At 25.7% G+C, this 22,370-nt stretch overlaps 1 protein-coding gene across 1 annotated transcript; it reads right to left on the reverse strand.

Moving 5' to 3' along the window:
* Positions 1 to 293: 293 nt before the first annotated feature.
* On the reverse strand, positions 294 to 16,483 carry LOC145833998 (uncharacterized). The gene is made up of 7 exons (XM_082941299.1): positions 14,865 to 16,483; positions 13,925 to 14,004; positions 10,372 to 10,451; positions 9,917 to 10,042; positions 8,112 to 8,274; positions 3,253 to 3,346; positions 294 to 735 (listed from the first exon to the last, which is right to left on the reverse strand). The coding sequence occupies exons 1-7, from the start codon at positions 15,021 to 15,023 to the stop codon at positions 649 to 651; spliced, it is 789 nt and encodes a 262-aa protein (XP_082797425.1). The 5' UTR covers positions 15,024 to 16,483; the 3' UTR covers positions 294 to 648.
* Positions 16,484 to 22,370: the final 5,887 nt, after the last annotated feature.

A 22,370-nucleotide genomic window follows, 5' to 3' on the forward strand; every position in this document is an offset into this window, starting at 1 on the left:
TAACGATCATACTCTTTATCACTATGGTTTAAATACTAAGCGTGAAAAACGGTGTTTTTGTCTAAGAAAAATTTAAAGAAACTAAAATTTGATTAAAGATATGTAATTAAAAAACGTATGTGTTAACAAAGCCTTTAGTAATTGCAGTAGAACATTTTTTAAATCTAACATAAGTCTAATGACCGGAACAGAAAAAACACAACTAATTTTATTAACGTAAATTTGCTAACATCCTACAGGTTATTCAGGAAAAAAACAAAATTTACGAATATTACTAAATGGGTGGCAAAATATAACAGTAATTTACTTGTATATAATACTTTTAATAAGAATCATAACGAAAGTTTACAAAAAAACAACGTGACTAAAATATTCTATGTTAGTCTAAGTATATAAAATATTTATCAACTTCACAAAAAACGTGTATGAGTTAATTGTTCATTTAAAAGCTAAAATTATTCTAAAACTATTTTTCAATCTTCAACTTTAACATTAATTGCATATAATTACAACAAAATTTCACTTTTAAGACTATAAAAAACAAACTACAAGTTGTTTTGTTTCTAGTTTCTTAACACATCTATCTTTATATTTAAACATCACAACTTTGAAGAAAGTATAACAACCGATATTTCCTATATAAACGTATCATGAAAACAACTTCTGATCTCTCCAGTCAAGTTCTTCATCCGAACTTGAACCACCGTCCGTACTTGAATTTTCATCTATTTCCATCTGCATACATATTATTTTTAATATCAATAGTGATCTACCGCATCCAAGATAAGGACCTAACTGAATCCGGATTATACTTTTTGTGAAGAGCAATAGTTAATTGTGTTTATTTTTAATATTTATTTACAAAATATTTACACCAAAACTATTACAAAACGTTCACAAATAAATTTAAACATTATAAGTTTACATTTTTTTAAATAAACTTGATCCGGATCTAGCCAGATCTTGATATCAAAATGAGATCCGAATTCAACCCGATCTATATTTAGTGTGTAACTTTGACCACCAGTCAGAGTAAAGAGTAGTTTATTTTAAGCGCCTTTTTCAAGATTAATGGTATGTCATAGTTATTAGGCGTAACAAAATTAAAATTAAAATTATTTTTCAGTTTAGTTTTGGCAGTTTGGTTGTGAAAGTTACACATCTTAGAAATCTTGGATTATTCTTATTTTTGTGAGTATTTAACTTGATTATTTTTAATCTTTATTTTTTTTTTATATATACCAAGTTCAGTAACTAAACAAGCAACCCTAAAGACAATAATTAATTCATAAAAAGTAATTATAATGCTTGAAGATCATTTCTAATCGAACTTAATTAATAGGTTATTAGCTAGATTAAAAGTGACTAGATTTAAGTCATTAAACTTAAAATAAAATTCATAATATAAGTTTTCTAATCAGTTATAAGTTGGATTATCAGTTCTACTGTAAGGTCTATTACAAGTAATTGTTAGATATTGGAACATAAGTGACTAGTAAATTACAATAAGTTATACAAGACACACACTTTCAAAAAATAAAATAAATTCTTTAATATTTTAAATAATGCTCATGATTCTATAAACTTCACAATAGAAAAAGAAAACAATGGTGAACTTGCATTTTTAGACGTACAAATTAAACGAAAAGAAAATAGATTTTTAACTTCGGTTTACAGAAAGAAAACTTTTACAGGATGTTTTTTAAATTTTCAATCAAACTGCAGTTTAAAGAGAAAAGTAAATTTAATAAGAACTTTATGTCATCGGGCACACAAAATTTGTTCTCCGGAGTTACTGTTAAGTGAAATCAAACAAATCAAAACACTATTAAACAAAAACGTTTACCCACAAGAGTTAGTTAACAAAACAATTCATTTACATGTAAAAAATTTGGATAGAACAAAGACAATAGGACCGGAAAAATGTGTAGTTACTTTAAAAATTCCATTTATTAATAAAAGCTCAGAGATGTTAGAAAAGAAAATTAGACAATTAGTAAGAAATACTTATTATGCAGCGAACCCTAGAATTGTTTTTACCTCTAAACCACTAATAACACCAGGTGGTAAGGATCCAGTATCAAAATTAAATAAAAGTATGGTAATCTACCAGTACAGTTGCTGTTGTACAGCAAGTTATATTGGATTAACAACTAGACATCTTAGGAAGAGAATAAAAGAACACATACCAAAATGTGTAGAGAATTTTTGCCTGTCAGATAAGAAAGATGATATTCCGGTTAAGGTTTTAAACGCATCTAAACGTTCATCTATTTCAGAACATTTAGTTAGTAATCCAACTTGTGCAAACAATTATAATATAGATAGATTTAAAATTATTAAAATTTGTAGCAATGTTTTTGATTTGATATCAAATTAGAAGCCATTTGTATTTTGTTAAGGAAACCTGTTTTAAGTAAGCAAAAAGATTTTGACTATACTGTTTCTTTATTTTCGTAACACTTTATAAGAATTGTTTTCATTTTATTTATGTTTAGTTTTACTGTAAATCAATTATAACGAAAATGGACTTATTTGGTTTTAAGTTTTACTAATTGCTTTGTCTTTTATTAATCTCTTAATTACTAGATTACTTGGTTATTATATAAATGTGTAAAATCTTATCATTTGTTATCATTGTACTCTACTGAAGAGAATTGATCGAAATATATTTAGTGTTTTAGAAAGTGTGTGTCTTGTATAACTTATTGTAAAGTAATTATTAACTAAAGGAGTGTGCCGAGTAAACGTTTTTGTAAACGGTTTATAGTAAGGGGTACTAGAAGAAAGCCCGCGACTGGTGTAGTCGCGGGTGACACTCTCCAAGTACAAAATCCTTCATCGGTTTTAGCAGGCCCGTCGACCGTGGAATCTATAGATAACTTTCGTTTTTTAACATAACACTTAAAGGTATTAACTATAAAATAAGGAACAATATAGAGAAAATAATTTATCAGAACTTGTTATAAACTTGGTTTTAAAAATGTTACTTTAATTATTTTATCTATCAAAATACGAACGGACAAGATTATTTTTTTACTAAAACATTAGAATTTTCAGAGTACTTTATTTTTCAAACTAACGATGTTTTTCTATGTTATTCAAAAACACAATTCAACGAAATTTTTACATAGATTGTTATTTACCGAAAAACTTTTTAACAATGGTGTTTAAAACTTAGGTCGTTAGTTTAATTAAATTGTGTTCTTTGTAATTGTTGCTATGAGAAACATTATATTAAATATCACAAACTTGATGCTGAATTTTAAACACTTCTTCTTTTTTTTCAATGTTAGCTAGAAGTTTTTTGTAGTTTTCTAATTGTTCGTCTATCTCATTTATACTCCTTTATCAAAAAAACAAGTTAAATAAAAAAGTTATACATAAAATAGAAAATATATATATACAATTATGCTGTTGTGCAAATGAGGAGTGTTTTTAGGTTTATCGTTATTACTTATAGTAATTTATATGCTTTAAACTAATTTAATTAATTTTATGAAAACACTGGACACCAGACAAGTAGCTGTACAGAACTTATGTTAGATATTTTGCAAAAAAATGTGCAATATTACTCAAGCATAACACTTAAACGTAGAATAAAACAAATAAACGTTTATTGAAAAGTGTGTATATAAAATTCTTCATTGATGACATTATAGCACACTGGCAATTGTATAAAATATAATAAATTTTTAGCAATTTAGTGCTAAGAAACGACTTTTAATAATAAAAATGGAGTTTGGATTTTAATAATATAAAACTTTTTGATTAAAAAATATACAAATAAATTAATAACAAAATTTAAAGCTTTGTATAAATGAAAGGAAGAGAATTTTTAATAAGATATCTTATGTTAGCTAAACTTGATAAACAATAAGGAAAAAAAAAATGATGGCAAAAAATCGAAATTGATGATAACCTTAGCAAATAAAATATTAATAAATGTTCTAAATTCCAGGATTTCAGGTTTTTGGCAACCCTGTCCTTTCTAATTATGGAACTAAAAACTTAATATTTTTTGAAAATATTATTGAATTTCGAGCAAAATTTTGGAGTTTACACATTTTAATTTTATAAAATCTTTAAATATTTGAGTAAAAAGAAAATGTTACGTATCTTTTTTTTAAATACTATTTAAATGATATTTTTTAAATTAGGTATTTTTTAAGGTCATAGAGAGGTCTTATTTGATTTTACAAGTTGGTTTTATTTTATAGATTTTTAACCGGACACATTTCATTATTTAACAAAGCATACATTTTTAAGCACACTAACTTTTTTTATCAAAATTACAAGTTTTTTTTGTGTTTTTTAAGATTCATACCTCAATCGATGTAAATCTTATAAATTTTTACAGCTTCATAATATTTCAATTTACTAGGCAATATATTTTTGTATTAATTACTTAAAAGCATTAAGATTTTTTAAAACGGTGTTTAAACAAATTTATTACTAAAAAGTATTTATTTAATTATTATTTATGCAGAGAAATAAACTACTATTGTAACACTAGTTTTAATTATAGACTGTTTGGTTATCACGAAGAGTAGAGTGATAGCAAAAAATATATTTTCAAGAATTTAAACTTAAATGTTTTAAACTATTTCTTAGAGAATATTTTTTAAAACCAAAAACTTAGCATAACTTTAGAGGTATGCCTTAAAATTTACGGTAATCAAACATTAGAGAAAACTGAAATTGCGAAATTCAACAAAAAAATCACATTATTGAAACAAACTAATTACTCTACGTCCATAAAAGTTTTTCTTAGTTATATCGTTGGTGTTAAAGTTGTTTATTTAATTGATGCATGCGTTTAGTAAATGAAAAACAATAATTAGTTTAGAACTTTAAAGTTCCCACTAACTTTATGTTTATTTTAAATTTAATTACGATAAGTCGTGTTTTTATACTCAATTGTGTTCAAAACTTTTGTTATTTGCATCATTTACCTTAGTGTGTTATTCATTTGAATAAAGTAAAAAAAAAGTAAAAAATTATAAGAAACATCAACTAGATTATTTTCTTATAAAGCTTATAATGAATAGCTACTTAAATAAAAACAAATTTGTTAGACAGACTTAACACATACACACATTTACAGCTTTTTATAAAAGGTAGTTTCTATAGGTTTGTAAAAAATCAATTAGAAAAATAATTTTAAAACGTTTTAGTTTGAACTTTGTTTTCTTGACAGAACTGATAAATTTATTAGGTTAGTGTATGATTATAGAAAACAAATAAAATACTGCATCAAAAAATTCTAACAACTTGTAATGTTGTAATGAAACTAACATTTCATTTTAGTATTTTAAAGCTTGTGAATAAATATGGAATTTTTTGTAACAATAAAAGTTTTTCCAAAACATTTTTCATTATTTTCAAAACAAGCTTTTCCAAAACAATTTTTATAACTCTTAAAACAATTTTCTAAAACAATAAACAATATTGTTTACTTAAAGGAGTTACATTTATTTCAGTGCTTATAAAACGGAATTTTACTTGCATTTACTTGCAGCAGCAGTAGCAGTTTCCGCAGAGCATTCGGCAGTTATCAGTGTGCTTTAAGTTAAAATGCATTTTAAACACGTTAGATTTAAGAACTAATGTTTTTTAATGTGTGTTTAACTTTAGTTCTTGTATAGAGTGATGTAATTGTATCTTTGTGTTGTTTAGTTTATGTAAATAAAATATAAGTGTTGTTTTGATTGTTGTACCAATCTACTTTACTAATCCATATTACCCCCCTTTAACATCTCTGTATCGAGACATTGGAGACCATGTGTGGCCTGTATTTTAGGAATCTTCTGATTAGGAATTAGGTGCCTTATCAATTAAAAAACGCAGCGAAAAAAAAAACTTTAGTTTATTACTAAACAACTTTTTAACGAGTTTAAAATTTTGACAGTATAATTTGCGATAATACTTTACTTTGCGACATTTCACTATGATAACAGTTAGAAAAATTGTGTGAATAACTTTCTACTTTGAAACAGCAAGTCTACAATTATAATACAAGTGTGTGGTAGTGGTTTATTTAGTTTTGTTAAAAGTGAAGCTTGATGTCAAGGATTTTTTGCTGGAAGTACTATATAATTTTTGCGATTATTTCTATGTATAGTTTTATATATGTTTTTTAGTGCTTAGGTGCTTATTTTATTTGCTAACGAGCATAATATTTCTTCTTCTTAGTGCACAATATATTTTGCAACTAACATAAGTCGCATGGGTGCGCAGTATTTCGATCCTAAAAAGCTTAATTTTTTAGCTAAGGGCACAATATAAGCTGCAACTAACATAAGTCGCATGGGGGCGCAGTATTTCGATTATAAAAAGCACAGTCTTTTTACTCTAGTGCACAATGTTCTTTGAAGATGTTGCAATTTACATAAGTCGTCAGGGGACGCAGTATTTTAGTGCAAAATTGCATTTTATAAGTTGCCAAGAGAGCGCAGTTATTATATTTTTCTAAGCATAGAAATGTAAAGTAAGAACCGCAATAAAATTTAGAATTACAACAGCAGAATAGTTGTTCTTAATAACGTCTGAGTTTTAGCTGATAAAACAAATTTGTCTATTTGTTTACTACTACTAGTTTATTGTTTTGATCTGCTGATTGATTGTACTAAAGTATAGATTGTATTTGTTTTAAATCAGAATGTTTCTGAAGTTTAAAAATATGTTTGAATGAGTTTTCATCTTTCTTAGTCGTTAAATGGCTTATCGTTTGCCACATTTTATTACTCGTTTCAAGTTCAAGTATAAAATTGTGTTAAAATTTTCCCTTTGAAAGAAACCAAAAATAAACTCCCCTTAAATTTAGCAGTCGTCGTTTGTTAAATACATTGTTGAGTTTGTATCTTTTTGAACATTGTTTGAAGCAAATAATTGATTGTCATTTAAGCACACCTAACACCTTGCTGTTGCATGAAACTTTAAAAGTTTTTTTGTTTATAAGTACGACAATAGACAAAAGATTTTGTGTTTGTTCTATGACGTCACAATCAAAGTTCCTGCTGTCATTGTTTCCAAAGCCAATCGATGTGGTGTTTTGCTGATTCTACAAACCAGCTAGAAGACAGAAAGTCAAAAAGTTTCCTAGAAGAACAAGACGTTGTCAATGATCCAAAATTGATGTTTCATAAACCTCTATTAACCACCAGAGGACAACAAGCCCGAGGACTACATGCCTGAGGACAAAAATCCCAAGAGCAAGAAGCCCGAGGACAACAAGCCGGAAGACAACTAAATGACTATCATTGTTACTTACTTTGTCTTTATGTTGTGTTTTATCTAAGTTTTTGTAAATTATGTAATTTTTGAGATAATAAGAAATACAGTTTCTTTTTCTTACTTTTTTTTTACCCAGACTTTTAATACTGTTAAAAAAGTTTAAAGTAAAGTAGGATTTTAAGGATTTAAATTATTTAAAACCAGGCTTTTAATACTAGTTTTAAAAAAAATAAAATAAGTAATGTAATGAAACTAACATTTCATTTTAGTATTTTAAAGCTTGTTAATAAAAATGGAATTTTTTGTAACAATAAAAGTTTTTCCAAAACATTTTTCATTATTTTCAAAACAAGCTTTTCCAAAACAATTTTTATAACTCTTAAAACAATTTTCTAAAACAATAAATAATATTGTTTACTTAAAGGAGTTACATTTATTTCAGTGCTTATAAAACGGAACTTTACTTGCATTTACTTGCAGTAGCAGTAGCAGTATCAGGTGTTTGGTAAAGCTCGAAATGTTGTATTATAAAATATTTAAGTTTAAGTCTGAAATTATTCGTTTTCTTTAGTTTAAGATACTTCTTGTTACTTGTGTTCAATTGTAGTTTTAGTTAGTGTGTCGTGTGACTATTTTATATTTGTAAATAAACTTTTGTTGACTTTTAAGTATCTTAGATGTATTTATCTTATCTTAAAATATCTATCCCCATTTAATTACCCCTAATACATAGATTGGATAATTAGACACCACGTCGGCATCTGTTATCGAGACAATGTTAGGCTTGTTCGAAAAAGTACAAAATAGTTATTTAAATATAACAACAAAATTAGAAAGAGTGTATTGTTTAAACTATTAAAAAATCTTAAATGTACCTGTCAATATTTTTCTTTTCATGTTCCTCATCCTTTATATCTTCAATTTTTTGTTCGTCTACCTTCATCTCATGTTGGAAGAGTTCGTATTCTTTGTCCAGTTTTTCCATTGGCGTGTCCTTGCCCTGCACTCTTGCGTCTACATCTTCGTCATCAAAAAATCCTGCCACATAGGTTATAATTACTCTTCAAATTTTTATACAAGATAGTCCTATTCGTAGAGATTTTAATAACAAATTTATTTTTTCCTTAATTTTTAAGATATTTTTTTGAAATTTTCATAGTAATTAACCATCAATAGTTGTTATATACTTCACCAGTATAAAAACTTTGAAAGAAACTAGCTTTCTTTTGTTATATTTTTTCATATATTTAATTTTTTATATTTTAAATTATAATACTATAAATCTTATAAACAATACAGAAAAAATCACAAAAAACTATATTTTAAGCTCAAATTCATTACTAGTATTTAAATCCTTAACCAGTAAAAAACTTTAAAAAATAGCTTTTTCTTGTTAAATAAATTCAACTGTATAAAAAAGTTATAAAAAATGATATTTTAGCTCAAAAAATATAGATAATTAGAGATTTTTTGAATTTACGATAAAAATGGGAATGAAAAAGTTGCAGTACATATTACGCCTAAAAGGTTAATTAAATTTTATACATTCTACAAAAACTGACTTATAGTTTATATTTCTATAAGTTTTCGTATAATAACTAATGCTAGTTTTTGTAAAAAAAATCCCTCATACCCCTACGCCTTAACGTTTTTGTTTATTAAATAGGATAAAAAGTATAGCAACTCTGTAATAATCGCTTAATAAAAAACAACATTTTATACTTCACTAATAAATGAGCAACACTAAAACAAATTATAAAAATTATTCATCTCTAATTCTTAATTTTATTGTTGCAAACTAACTATAAAACAGTGGTTTAAAACTTGGTTTAGTTTTTAAAAAATCATAAAAAACTAAACTAAATTGAAAATTGTGCTGAAAATTGTGCTTATTATTTTCATTGCTCTACTAATAAACAAATATATAGCTATAAATCATTATTATCATTACTTAACTTTAATTATAAATTTAATTTATATTACTAGTTATAGAATTTTAAAACAAAAACATTTAAATACTTTTATATTTCAAATAAGATATATTTGATAGTTTAGCTCAATGCTTTTTAAAGTCTTAACCTGTACATAGTATAGGATTGCTAAAGGTTTTTTGAAAAAAACTTTCAGGATTTTGAAAGTAGAAGTTTAGTATGAAATTAAGTTTAAGGTAAAAAGCAGTCTTAATTTTAAAATATTGAAAAGATATTGTTGTGATATTTTAAATGTATTTTCTAACAAAAAAATCAAATGATACGAAAAACACTTATTGTATACGATAGATTTTTTGTACCTAATCAAAACTTTGTTATTTTACATGTGAAAGTTGTTTAAAATTCCAGGTTTTTTCAAGTATTTTCTTCTAAATTCGTAATTTTTCCTTTTTTTTTTTAAGTTTTCTAATTTTAGGTTTTCAAAGTTTTTTTTGCCTAAACTATAAAATTTCAAGATTCCAGGTTTTTCGCAAACTTTATAGTATTGTGCAAAAAACCTTGATGACTAAAAAATATCAAAACTACACATCTTATTGTATTTAGTTTTCAAATATTTAAAATTTATACTGAACTTACACTCTTTAGCTAATTTTGTTTCAAACGCTGAACTTTTTTTTGAACAGAAAGATGTAAACGACATTATTTTAATTATAAAGAAAAATATAAGTACTTGTGTCTAATTTACATACCTTCAGGTAAAATACATTCTTTACCCTTGTGTGAAGAGTTCTTTATAGAATCAACGCTAGTTTGTAAGGAAGTTTTACACTTTTCTGTGGTTTCCATCTCAGAATCACTGCTGCTACTTGCGTAACCTAAAGTATGGTTTAGAAATTATACTTCTAAACATTTTTCAAAAAATCAAAAACAACTTGGAGTCACATACATATAAAATATTCTGCTGAACTAAAAAACTAATATTCTGATCATATATATTCAACACAGGACACTGTATAATAAATTCTAAAAATATTAAGGAGCTAGTCTTCAAAACTGAAAGATTTATGTTTCAATTCTGTTGAAAATTTTTGAATAAATGATTGCTAATATGCATAGTAACTTTTGGTAACTGTTTTCAAGGTAAGCAAAGAAAATAATACTTATTTATAAACAAAATAAATTGAAGAGAATTTACAATATTAACCTGCAACCAAAGAAGTTTTGGTTAAAATACTTTTTGGTTCTTTAGTTGTTTTAATAGATGATTCTTGCTTTTTTTGAACCCTGTTTAAAATTTATATTTAAATGCACTCAAATCAAAATATAACACCATAAATTGAAATTAGAATGAAATTTAAATAAACTTATATAAAATGTAAAAACAAATTATGCACAACTAAAAAACAGTAGCAAGTTTTTTTTTTTTTTCAAGTAGAGTAACTAAAGTTTTAATTTAAAAAAATACATTTAACAAATGAACTTATACTTAAGGTCCATTTTGATTTCACAAGTTGATCTTATTTTGAAGAGTTTTTATCTAAACTATCAGACAATTTTGACTGCCAAAAAAAATCATGTAATTTTTGAGATATAAGCGAAAAAATTCGATGTGCTCAATAGGTTTATTATGGAAGTCACAAACCAAAAATGCAAAAAAAAAGACTATTTTCTAAAAACCTATCTTTTCCTTCATTTCTTAGCCAATTTTCTTCAAATTTTCAATGATAGTACGTTACTAATATTTAAATTGATTTGATGCAGTAATTTTAAATTTTGAAAAATTATATTTTATAAAAAAAACACCAATTTTATTTTGTTTTTTTTTATTGAATTTTTTTTTTTTTTTCTAAGAAAGTGGACCCTGAAAAACTTGCTGTCCATACCTTTGTATCCGAAACTTTTTACAAAAATTACAATATCTCAAAAACCTCCTTGTTGTTTTATGTTTTACATTTTAAATTTCATATTAACAGATCAGTATAATCACAAACCCGTATTTATAGCATAGCTTAACTATTTAATATTTAAAACATCTGTATAATATATGTAATTTAGATACCGAACTGCTCCTTCCTAAAACAATAATTAATAATTTTACTCATTATATAACATATATGTAGTTTAAGTCATAGTGGTTTTATGTATGGCACTGTAACTTAATTATTGGTCAGGGCTTTGAAAGCTTAATAACAACTTTGATTTTTGTGCATTAATTTTTTAATTTTTTAATTTAAATTCAATCTGCTTTCTAATTGTATCTAAATTTAACTTTGTTATAATTTAGATTTAACCAAAATAAACAATAAATAAATAAAATATACATTATACCAAGTTTTTGTGGTTATTTTTGCCTTTACTATTGTTTAATTTATTAATTCAATAATTAATGTATGTTGTTTTGCTTTTTATTCACAATAGATTACATATTACTTTTTTTTTAATTAAAGCACTCTACTACTTTTTTCAAAAATAAAGAATAAATTATCTAACTTTGTTGTATAAATTAACTAACTAGTCCTAATGTTCATATATATTGTGACGTAGTTATTAGATATGTTTTCTCAATAATAAGCAACCAGTAAATATTTAGAATTAGTACTTCTATCATTTTCATGTAAGTAGTTTATATTATAATTTGTTATTTTATGTTGTATTTTTACTTTAATTTATTTAATTTAGACTTAATAATTACAAATATTATATATTTTTATAACAGTTGGAACTAACATTAAGTATTTTATCTATCATTAACCATTAACCTATAAAAATCTATAGCAATTATTTTTATTTTTAATGGACACATGTATATACCTATTTTAGCTTCTACTTTCTTCACAACATTTATTTTTTACAGAGCTGTGTTGAAGTGTGTTAATCCGTTAACATACAGAAACATGTGTTAGTGTATAAAAGAAGGATACTGTATAATTTGTTATTATTATATACTCCAGTGAACTTGATTAACTAGGATCTTTTGTTAACAAACCATTAAATTTATATTTTGAATAGTAATATCTCAAAAACTAAATATTTGCTTTTATTCTATATAAACTGGCTTGTATTATATACTGAAAGCTTACATATAACAGCCAATGCTATTTTATGTAAAAAAATGTTGGACCTCCCCCTGTGTGCCCTTATTTTACAAAAAGTAAAAAATAATATATTTTAATTAATTCTGTCTATGATCTAAAATTTACAAGAGTCTACACTTGACTGTAGTTAAAATTGAACATGTTTTATTATACAGTGAAAAAATTTTTTGGATTAAAAATATTTTTATTACTTGTTCGTACTGTACAATAAGTTTCTTTAAACTATTTTAGTTGTTTTAAATAATTTTAATATGTTAAATAACAGTTTCTACCAACAAAGACAACTTAAACGCAATATGAACTGTTTTTTTAATATCAATATTATTTAGTAGTTCAGTTTGCTTTTTTTTTAATACTTTGTCTAATATATATATTTCAAATTGAGAAGCACGGGTTTTTAGATAACACTAATCAATAACTTGAAAACTAATAAAACTAAAATAAAAAATGTCAATAAATACATTGCTTTTTTTTATTAAGTAGAAAATTTTCAAAATACAATTATCAACTACTTATGTGTTTAACTAAGCTATAAAACATAATATCTAATAATCTGCTGCAATCAGAAAATTAAATAATAGTTGTCGAATAAAACACTTTTAAATAATAATTTTAGTAATAATATAATGAAACAACTTGTTTAAAAAGATATAAACTTGTTTTATATTTAATACCTCAGCCAAATTTGCTAAGATAAATTTTGAAAATAAGTTATTTATCAAACAGCATATAACTTATCAAAGAGCTTATTTAAATAAAAATGTTCATAAATAAGTTTTGATTGATCTGCTTACAATTTAATGATTAAAACAAATGTTTCCTAAAATCCATTTCATAATCACCCTCTTGGCACAATTTGAACAACAATTGCCATTAACCTAGTTAATTATACATTTACTTTACTACATCCTGATATCCAAAGCAATATTGCTAACTTTGGAAACCTCTAACTAAACCAATAGATGTTTATACTGCATTATACAAAGTTTTATTTCTACAATATTAAATAAAATTTAATAATCCACCAAAAAAAAGATTCTCAAATATCTTTTAGAAACGAGCCAATTTATAGAGGTACAAAAGAATTTTCAGTCATGTTGTCAAATTCAGGAAATGTTCCTTGCAAAATCAAAAAAATCTCTCGTAACAAATTTTTAAAAAATCAAAAAAAAAAAAATTATACGATCAAAAAATAACAATTTTTTTTCGTTTCATTTTGTCTTTTTTTTTACATATTTCAAGAAACATTTTCTAAAAATTTGAGGTATTTATAGTAATAAATTGTAGGAGGAGATAAATTGTTAGTAATTTCTATTTATTGCCGCTTTAGGTTTCTCCTCCCATAAGGAACCTATTGTACTCTTAAACTTTAACTGGTTATATCTTAAAAATCATTTTGAATTTCAAAAATCTGTAAAAAGCGATTTTTAGTTTAAATCTCTACAAAAAAAGATCAAATTTTGAATAAAGAGCTTTACCTCTTTTTTATAGCCTTAAACTACATTGATAAATTAGACTTTCTCTATCAATTCAATAAAAAAAATATAAATAAATTTCTTTAAATCTTTCTTAAAAACTGTTAAACAATCATTTAATATTACAGAAAATTTTATGATGCAAAAAGGTTTTATTGTCAAAGTTGTAAATAAAAATATAATTTACTTTAATTTGAAATTTTCTAATTCTTTAATCTTTTGTTTGAGAGATTGGCTATCAAATTCTTCTTTTTTGCGCTTTGCAACCTAAAACATCAAGTTGTTTAATTAACTAAACATATTTTCAAGATAACTATTTAAAATATAAATTTAAGTGTTTGTTAACAAAATATTCTAGTAAAACAAGTTCACTGGAATATATAACAATAACAAATTATACAGTATTCTTCTTTTTTTACACTGACATATGTTTCTGTATGTTAACGGATTAACACACTTCAACTGAGCTCTATAAAAAAACAAATACTGTAAGGAAAGAATACTTTTTCAACACAATAGAATACATATTACTTCTTAAAGCGCTTTACTGCTTTTTTCCAAACATAAAGAATAAATTATCTAACTTTGTAGTATAAATTTATTAACTAACTATAATGTCTATATATATTGTGACGTAATTATTAGATTTTTTTTTTCATTGATTAGCAACCAGTTAATAATTTAAATTAGTTCTTCCTTCCATTTCATTTTAGTAGTTTGTATTATGATTTGTTATTTTATTGCGTATTTTAGTTTACTTTGTTTAATTTAGACTTAATAATTACAATTATTATATAGTTTTATAATAGTCGGATTTAACATTAAGTATTTTATCTATTATTAACCATTAACCTATAAAAATCTATAGCAATTATTTTTATTTTAATGAACACATGTATACACCTACTTTAGCTTCTATTCTTTCTTACAGTATTTATCAGCTCAAAAGAAGTGTGTTAATCCGTTAACACACAAAAACATAAAGGAAGGATACTGTATAAATTGTTATTACTATTTTCAAATATAGTTTTATTTTACTAAAGGTAAACATTTACAGCTCAATGGATTGCATAATATTTTTTTCCTAGATTTTCAAAAAATAGACAAAACAAGTGTTTTTTACTTACTTTGCTTAAAATAGCACTAGAAGAGGGTCTTTTATTTAACCTAATTGTGGAACCTTTAGACTTTTGTTTTTGTTTCATCATTTTTCTTAACTCATCTTGGGTTAAGCTTCTTGATTTTTTCTTTTGAGTTTTATCCATTTTAATTAAACTCTTAAACATAGTTTAAGCCATAAACTAATACTTAAAGCAAAATATTTTAGGGCATAGAGGAGTAATCACTTTGTTCACAATTTGCTCTATTTTATTGAGGTTTAACTAAGCTACCAGGTGCTTTTTAGTGATTTTATGAATTCAAAATGATTTTTGAAATATAGGAGGTCAAAATTGGAGGCAACAACTGCAAAAAAAGACTATTTCACTAACTTATATCTTCTTCTTCGTTTTTAGAGATAACTACCTCTAGCTTTCAGGAAATATTCCTTGCAATATTTAAAAAATTATGTTGGAAAGAATTTTATAAAAACTAAAAAGCTAAAATTTATTTTTAAAAAACATAAAGAACTTTGTTTATTTTGTTTATTAGTATAATATTTTTTTTAATACTTTAAAAAAAAATTTTGACAGAATTTTTTAAATATTGCTAGTAACATTTCCTAAAAGTTTGAGGTAGTTATCTAATAAAATGTAAGTGGAGATAGATTTATAGTGATTTCTAGTTATTTGCCATTTTAGTTTGCACCTCCCATAAAGAACCTGTTGTAATCTACAATCTTAACTTTTATATCTCAAAAATTATTTTGAATTTAAAAAATCTGTAAAATGTAACTTTTAGCTTAGTTATAACTTTATAAAGTAAGACTAAACTGTGAAAAAAGTGACATCCCCTATGCGCTTAATATTGTTATATACTTACAAGGTTGCCACTCTTTAAGTCAAAAAAGCTAGCATGAATTACCAAAAACTAGCGTGAGTCAGCCTTAGATTAAAATTAAATAAATGAAAAATAATTTAGGTATGAGCAAAAAACTAAAAAAATACTATCAATCAAGCTTGAAAATAACAAATAATTATAAAATGATAACACAAGGACCTAATAAAAACATAATTTAAAAATAAGAGTCAAGGTGGTAAACACTAGCCTAGGATTTAAGACAAGTATTTTAACTAGCCTGACTTTAAAAGAAAGGCAAATAAGCTTTGGTCAGCCTGAGTATGTGCCAACCTGTTATAAATTCTATATGTGAAAACGTAAGAGTTAGTTCAATGTCAAAAATAGTAAATAAACAATGTTCGCAATACTTCAATGTTTCCATTACTTTTAGATGTTAAATTTAATTTAAAGAAACAATATAACCTAAAATTTTAACTAATAATGCATATAATAACATTAAATTAAACAAATTAGTTATTTGGTTTGAGTACATTTCACATAGAAGAAAGTAAATACTATAATTATTTCTAACAATATAAAAATTCTTAAAACAAGGTTTTCAACTTTAAAAGCAACAAAAATCATAAGATGTACTATTTTGTAGGAATTTAACATAATTCAATGTAGAACAAACTAATTCATTGGTAGTTAACTGAATATAAACTAGTTTTAGATAAAGTATACAAGAGTAACTTATTTTCATAAATTATAACAAAAATAAACTAATGGACAAACAAAGTATTATGTTCACAAACAGAAAACAGTTATTAGTCACAAGAACCATCTTCCCAGCCATCCTTCCACCTTTGAAAAACTTTAGTACAATCAAAACTAGGTTTTCCTAGTTTTTCATTAACTATATTATGTTGCTTACATAACCACTCAGACAAAGTATTTCTATTAGTAACATCTGGTTTAAACTTTCGGATGCTATCCTGAAAATCACCAGCACAATGTTTACAAGGATAAACTTTAGAAAATAGGTTTATAAAAGACAGCATATCCTTTTGCTCATTTTTACTAGGGCTTTCAGGGTAATAAGCTGCCATTGTATGCAAAAATGACCAAGTATTTTTACCAAGCTCCTCGATGTCGAGTGGACATTCTTTTTTATCTTGTATTTCCATTTCAAGTTTATCATCTTTTGTAGTAAATGCTTTAACCTTTTTTTGAAACTTGGTACAGGCCCTGCAATCATCATTCTCATGAGCAGTGTTTTGTTTTAAAATATCAGTAGTTTTAAACTTTACTATACTTTTTGTTTTAAACTTAAAACTTTTGTCTTCTTCATCTATCAAATCATCATCAAATGAACTTTGATACCTTTTTCTACTCATATTCTTAAAATCAGTGTTCCTATCATAAATATCAAAATATAAACAGAAAATAAAATGATCTCAAATTATAAAAAATTCCCTAACAAGATATATGTTGTATTAAAGCAGAGTTGTAGGCCAAAGTTGCAGGACTGCTTTATATACGATACATGCAGTTTTATACTGAAACGCTTGAACGAGATTATTTTGTTTTTTTGCTAGTTTACTTCAAGTTCAGTTTTAATTGATATTTTTAGCAAAAAAAATGTTTTTTTTAAACTTAATAGGTTTAGGAATAAAGGTATAAACTAAAAATAAATAAATAGGTTTAAAAAAAATCTGAATAAGAAAATATGCAAATCAGACTGACCTTTAAGTATAATTTTTGGGTTAGATCAGGGATCAGCAAACTGCGACCCCCGAGCATGTAAATTTGACTTGCTGAAACAGCAATTTTTGAAAAATACACTAAGTATTTAGGGGTTCATAATGAAGAGCAAAAACAAGTCAGTTGTACTACTTAAATTACAACTAAGGTCAACGATTTTTTTGACCACTAAATACATGTCGAGTCGACAGTGTCATGTTGACCTCTTAGCTAGGGTAAGAATAAGGGTTTGGGTGAGGTTTAGAGTAACAAAGTAAATAAAAATAATAAAAAACGCATAGAATAATTAAAGATCAGTATGATTTGCATATTCGCTAAATCAGTAATTTTTTTGAACCTTTTTTTATAACCTTAACCATAAACAACCATACCCAAACATAACAATAATTAATCAAAAAAAAAAGTTTTAATAATTAAAATTTAAAATAATATAAAAAGCCAGTTTTTTGCTGACTCAGCAAGTATTAAAATCAGACTAAAAAGAGTGTACTGAGAACAGGTCAAATATGCACAATTAAATTTTTGCACGAAGGCTTATTTTTGCACGAGAGTAAAAAAATAAATAAATTTATAAAGAAAAAACTATTAATAAAACACTAATTAATAAAAAAACAAAAAAAAGTAATTACTGGCCGAGGGTAATTGTTAGGGGTAACAGTTGTAGTAAAACTCAAAAATAACAAGTATCAAGTGAGCCTAAGTGCAAAAGTGTGGCTCTGTGCATATTTGAAACCTACCCAAGTATACTAGCCTAGTCCTCTAACCTTTAGTCTAACCCTAATATTTTTACAAAAACTTACTTTAACCCATACTTATGAAAAGACGTTGCTTTATTTACTCGAGCATAAAATTACTAACTTAAAACAATTCAAATTTTATACGCATCAGTGCTAAATTGGCATAACGACTATTAGCCTTCTACTTAAACAAATTAACTTAATGATGCAGCACTTATATTAGACTATTTTATTTTTTAGTTTTGGATTATATTTTTTATCGCAGATATTTAAATGAGTCTAAAAAAATCTTCGAACAAACTGTTTTAACCTCTGTAACATTATTACGTTTAACTGTATAAATTTGATTAACACTCAAATATAACTTTTAGAACTATTCGACTTAAACGTTTCAAGATCGAAACCAAATGGTCGACACATGCATATTTTTTTTACAAAAGTCCTTTATCAATAACTTTCTTTAAAAAATCAAAATTAGTTTTAACAAAAGTGATGAACGTCTTTTTTAAGGTCTCTAGCTTCGTAAATTAGTTTTTAGTGTTTTTTTCAAAGAAATTTGTTATAAGACGTCGAAATATCTCTTTAAAAAATAGTGTGTATACTTTTAAGTCTTTAATTTTGAATATCTATCTATTAATTTAGTTAAAAAAGAAATTATTTGTCATTAGTTTTTAAATCTAGGAATTCTGTTATAAAGAGTCTAAGTTGGTTATTATGCGGAAATGAATTTATTATTTTATTTTTAGTTTTGCTCTTTTTATGATTATGACGTCACTAAGAAAAAATTAGTTAGTTTTACAAATATTTTATTTATTTTTCTAATAGGTATTCAAAAATAAGTCTTGGTATGGTATGAGAACCTTTCTTTTAGTTCTAAGTTTCTTGAGTTTAAAGAAAATAAACTTCGACTCATTCTCTATTATTACTTTTTGTTTGAAGTAAAGCATAGTTTCGTAAGAAAATAATATAACGTAAAACTAAATAAGTCTTGAGCAAAAATTTTGTAATTAAATGATATACTGACAATTGCTAATTTTATTGAAACTGGTTAAAATAAGTTATATAGTTTGTAATCTATTTTTCAAAATTTATAACAACGTGAACAAAACTTTTTAGAGTCTTACTTTAAAAAAAACATAACAGAAAACCACATGAGTTCGAAAACTATTTTTTTAACAACAAGCTAAAGTGCATTTTTTTATAATTAAATATCTAAACTATTCTTTGCAAGCCTATAATAATATATATTGCTTATATATAAAACAAAAATATGTTTTAGAAGAAGCAACAACAAAACTAAGCTAAGATATACGTGAGTTTTTTTTCATTATATTGTTCAAAAATAAAGGAACTAATTTTTTTAATTTCAACAGAAACTTTTAAGCCTCCAAAAAACTGTTTTTAATATCAATTTTTTTGAAAATATTTTTAAACTGAATTCTTTCAAATCTTGTTAAAAAAAAATGTTTAAAAAAATTGTTTTAATTTGTAAAAATAACTTCAGCATTTAAAGAAATGGGATTTTAATAAAAAAATTTAGTACACTTTAAAAGCTTAAAGGCCTGCCGTAAATAACTCTACAGTTGAATAATATTTGTTTTAAAGAGAGAGCACGATAAAAACTACACAACTAATTTACATAACTATTTTATTAATTTTTCTATTGCTTAATGTTTTAAATGACATCAACAACAAACAATGAACTTTACCACACGACGATCAACAACAGTATCTGAGACAACCTACGACGGGTTTGTCCTAATTAGGATATTATTATTGGTGGCGGAGCATCTCAACTTTGTTGGTAATGGCCTTGATAAATACTGATTAAAACTGATCAACCGAACGTAGACTAAAATCTCACATTGAGCTGACAATGTCTTCGATGTTGGGCTGTGAACAATTTGGCTGCGTCAATTTATCGAAATTTACCCACAAGCAGTCGCTTCAGTGCATATGCACTTAAGCACGCTTGGTTAGATCTTAACAGCGGTTTCTCGCGACTATGCCTGCCTGATTAGTCCTAATTAGGACAAAACCGGTCGTAGGTTGTCTCGGATACTATTGTTGATGGTTTTGTTGTAAACTTCTTTTTTTTATGATAAACATAAATTAGAATCTACTTCTATTTACGTTTAGAAAAAATACAAAACTCTTTGTAAGTTAATATCATTGTTCTCAATGAGGACAGAGCATTATTTTAGTCAAATATTATTATGAAACTAATTTAATTATTTTTATGTAGTTTGTTTTTATATATAGTTCATCAAAGTTTGTTAGTTACCAAAATTATTATTGTAAACAACAAGATAATTAAACTTACAAACAATCTAACTACATTTAAGACACGCTTAGTTCAAACCTGTGTTTAATTCCCCTCCGATTGATACAAATTTGAATAGTTTCAAACTCAACTGACTCCCATCTAAATTTATTCCAACACGTTTAACTTCAAACAATTTTATTTCCATCTAAAAATCTCTTAATAAATCTATTCCAATACGACCGTTTGCCATCCAATCGAATACCACCCGATCAATTGAAACCTGATTTCTTTATTTCAGATTAATTTCTATCTAAAATAATTCCGATCCGAATATGACTGATCCGATTTATTTAAATCCGATCAATTCCACAGAAAAAATTTTGGTTGAAATCAATCCGATACGATCAAATACCATTGTATCGAATCCCTTTCAAACGAATTACAATCCGTTTAATTCCAATCTAAATTACTACCAACTTGTCTAAATTCAATCTCATTAATTTTTAATCTAAGAAAAATAACTCAAAAAACTTAAACTTAATCAACTTGAATTATTTTTTTATCCGATCGATTTAAACTCAAGTAAGTTTCCACCCAGGTAATTAAACTAAGATATTTTTAAACCGTTCATTTCCTACCTTTTTTTTTATCTGTAACGTTATTTTCTATTTTTTAATTGGAAACACTTTGTTGTTGGAAAAGCTAAAAACAACAACAAATGGGATGTTGACAAGTTATAGTACAAGAAGTTTGAAATTGTTGCTATAACAACAGTCATCATTCAAAGAAATGACTATTGTGAGCTTGGGGCATTGTTAGAGAGAGTAGTCTGAGTTCTGAGGAAAGAATTGGAGTGAAGTTTATTGTCTTCCAGTAGATCCACCTTTTCCTGTGTGCTAGTGACTAATTTTATTGACTTTTTTTATAAGCAAGATACTTAAATTGTTTTTAGACAAATTTAAGTATTTTCTTGAATTTTGTTAACATTGTATAAAATTTTAAAACAGTTTATAAAATTTTATAGATTTTTTCATACCTGAGTTTTTTATTGTAATTTTTGTCTAATTTTAACTACTTTATTCATTTTAAGTTTTTTATATTTTGTTACAAATTGGTTTACTATTAAGTTTTTAGTTTATAAATTTATCCCAACTGCTTTGTATTTTATATTATTAAATAGTTTTTGATAAAGTAAATTTAAACTATGTCACGGGTCAGTCCAAATCCAGAGTGTCTTCCAGACACTAGGATTCAAACTCGGGCTAAGAGTGCTCGCATTCAGAGCCGAAGACCTCTTAGCCATGAGTCAACCATTGACCCCCCTACCCTTCTAAACAAACCCTTGGAAGTTGGCATGCCAACTTCCTCTGGTTTCATTGGCGTCCTCGGGTACAAGAATAACGACCTTTCGGTCAGTCAAACACATGAGCCTAACATAAGTTTAAGTGGGTCTTACCATACCAGTCAAATTGATCCATGTTTTTCACCAAATTCAGATTTGGCCATCACAACTCAGAACAATTTGTTATTTACTAAAAATGATATTAACAATGTACAAACAATAGTAGGGGAAAGTAAGTCACATCTGACACAAAAAGACAACTTACCAAACACTAGCATAAGTTGTAAAGACCCTCAACATTTTCACACAGATCATACCATGGCTAGCTTTATGCATGATACCCATAATGATTATATACCATATACCATTAATAGTAATACTAAAATAAATCACAATCAAAATCACAGTCAACAAGCCATAGTGGGCCAGTTTCAGCCTGACATCAAGGGTAATTCAAGCATGCATAATATAGGTGGGTATCACAACACAACTAATTCTCCCCACTTAGGTACTAAGGTTTGTCTACCCTACCAAGTGTCCAGTGAGGTACGAGACAGTAGTCAAGCCATAATCTTAGACAACTTAG

This window comes from Thalia democratica, chromosome 4 (assembly GCF_965202585.1).
Source record: "Thalia democratica chromosome 4, ktThaDemo2.hap1.1, whole genome shotgun sequence".
Lineage (NCBI taxonomy): Eukaryota > Metazoa > Chordata > Thaliacea > Salpida > Salpidae > Thalia > Thalia democratica.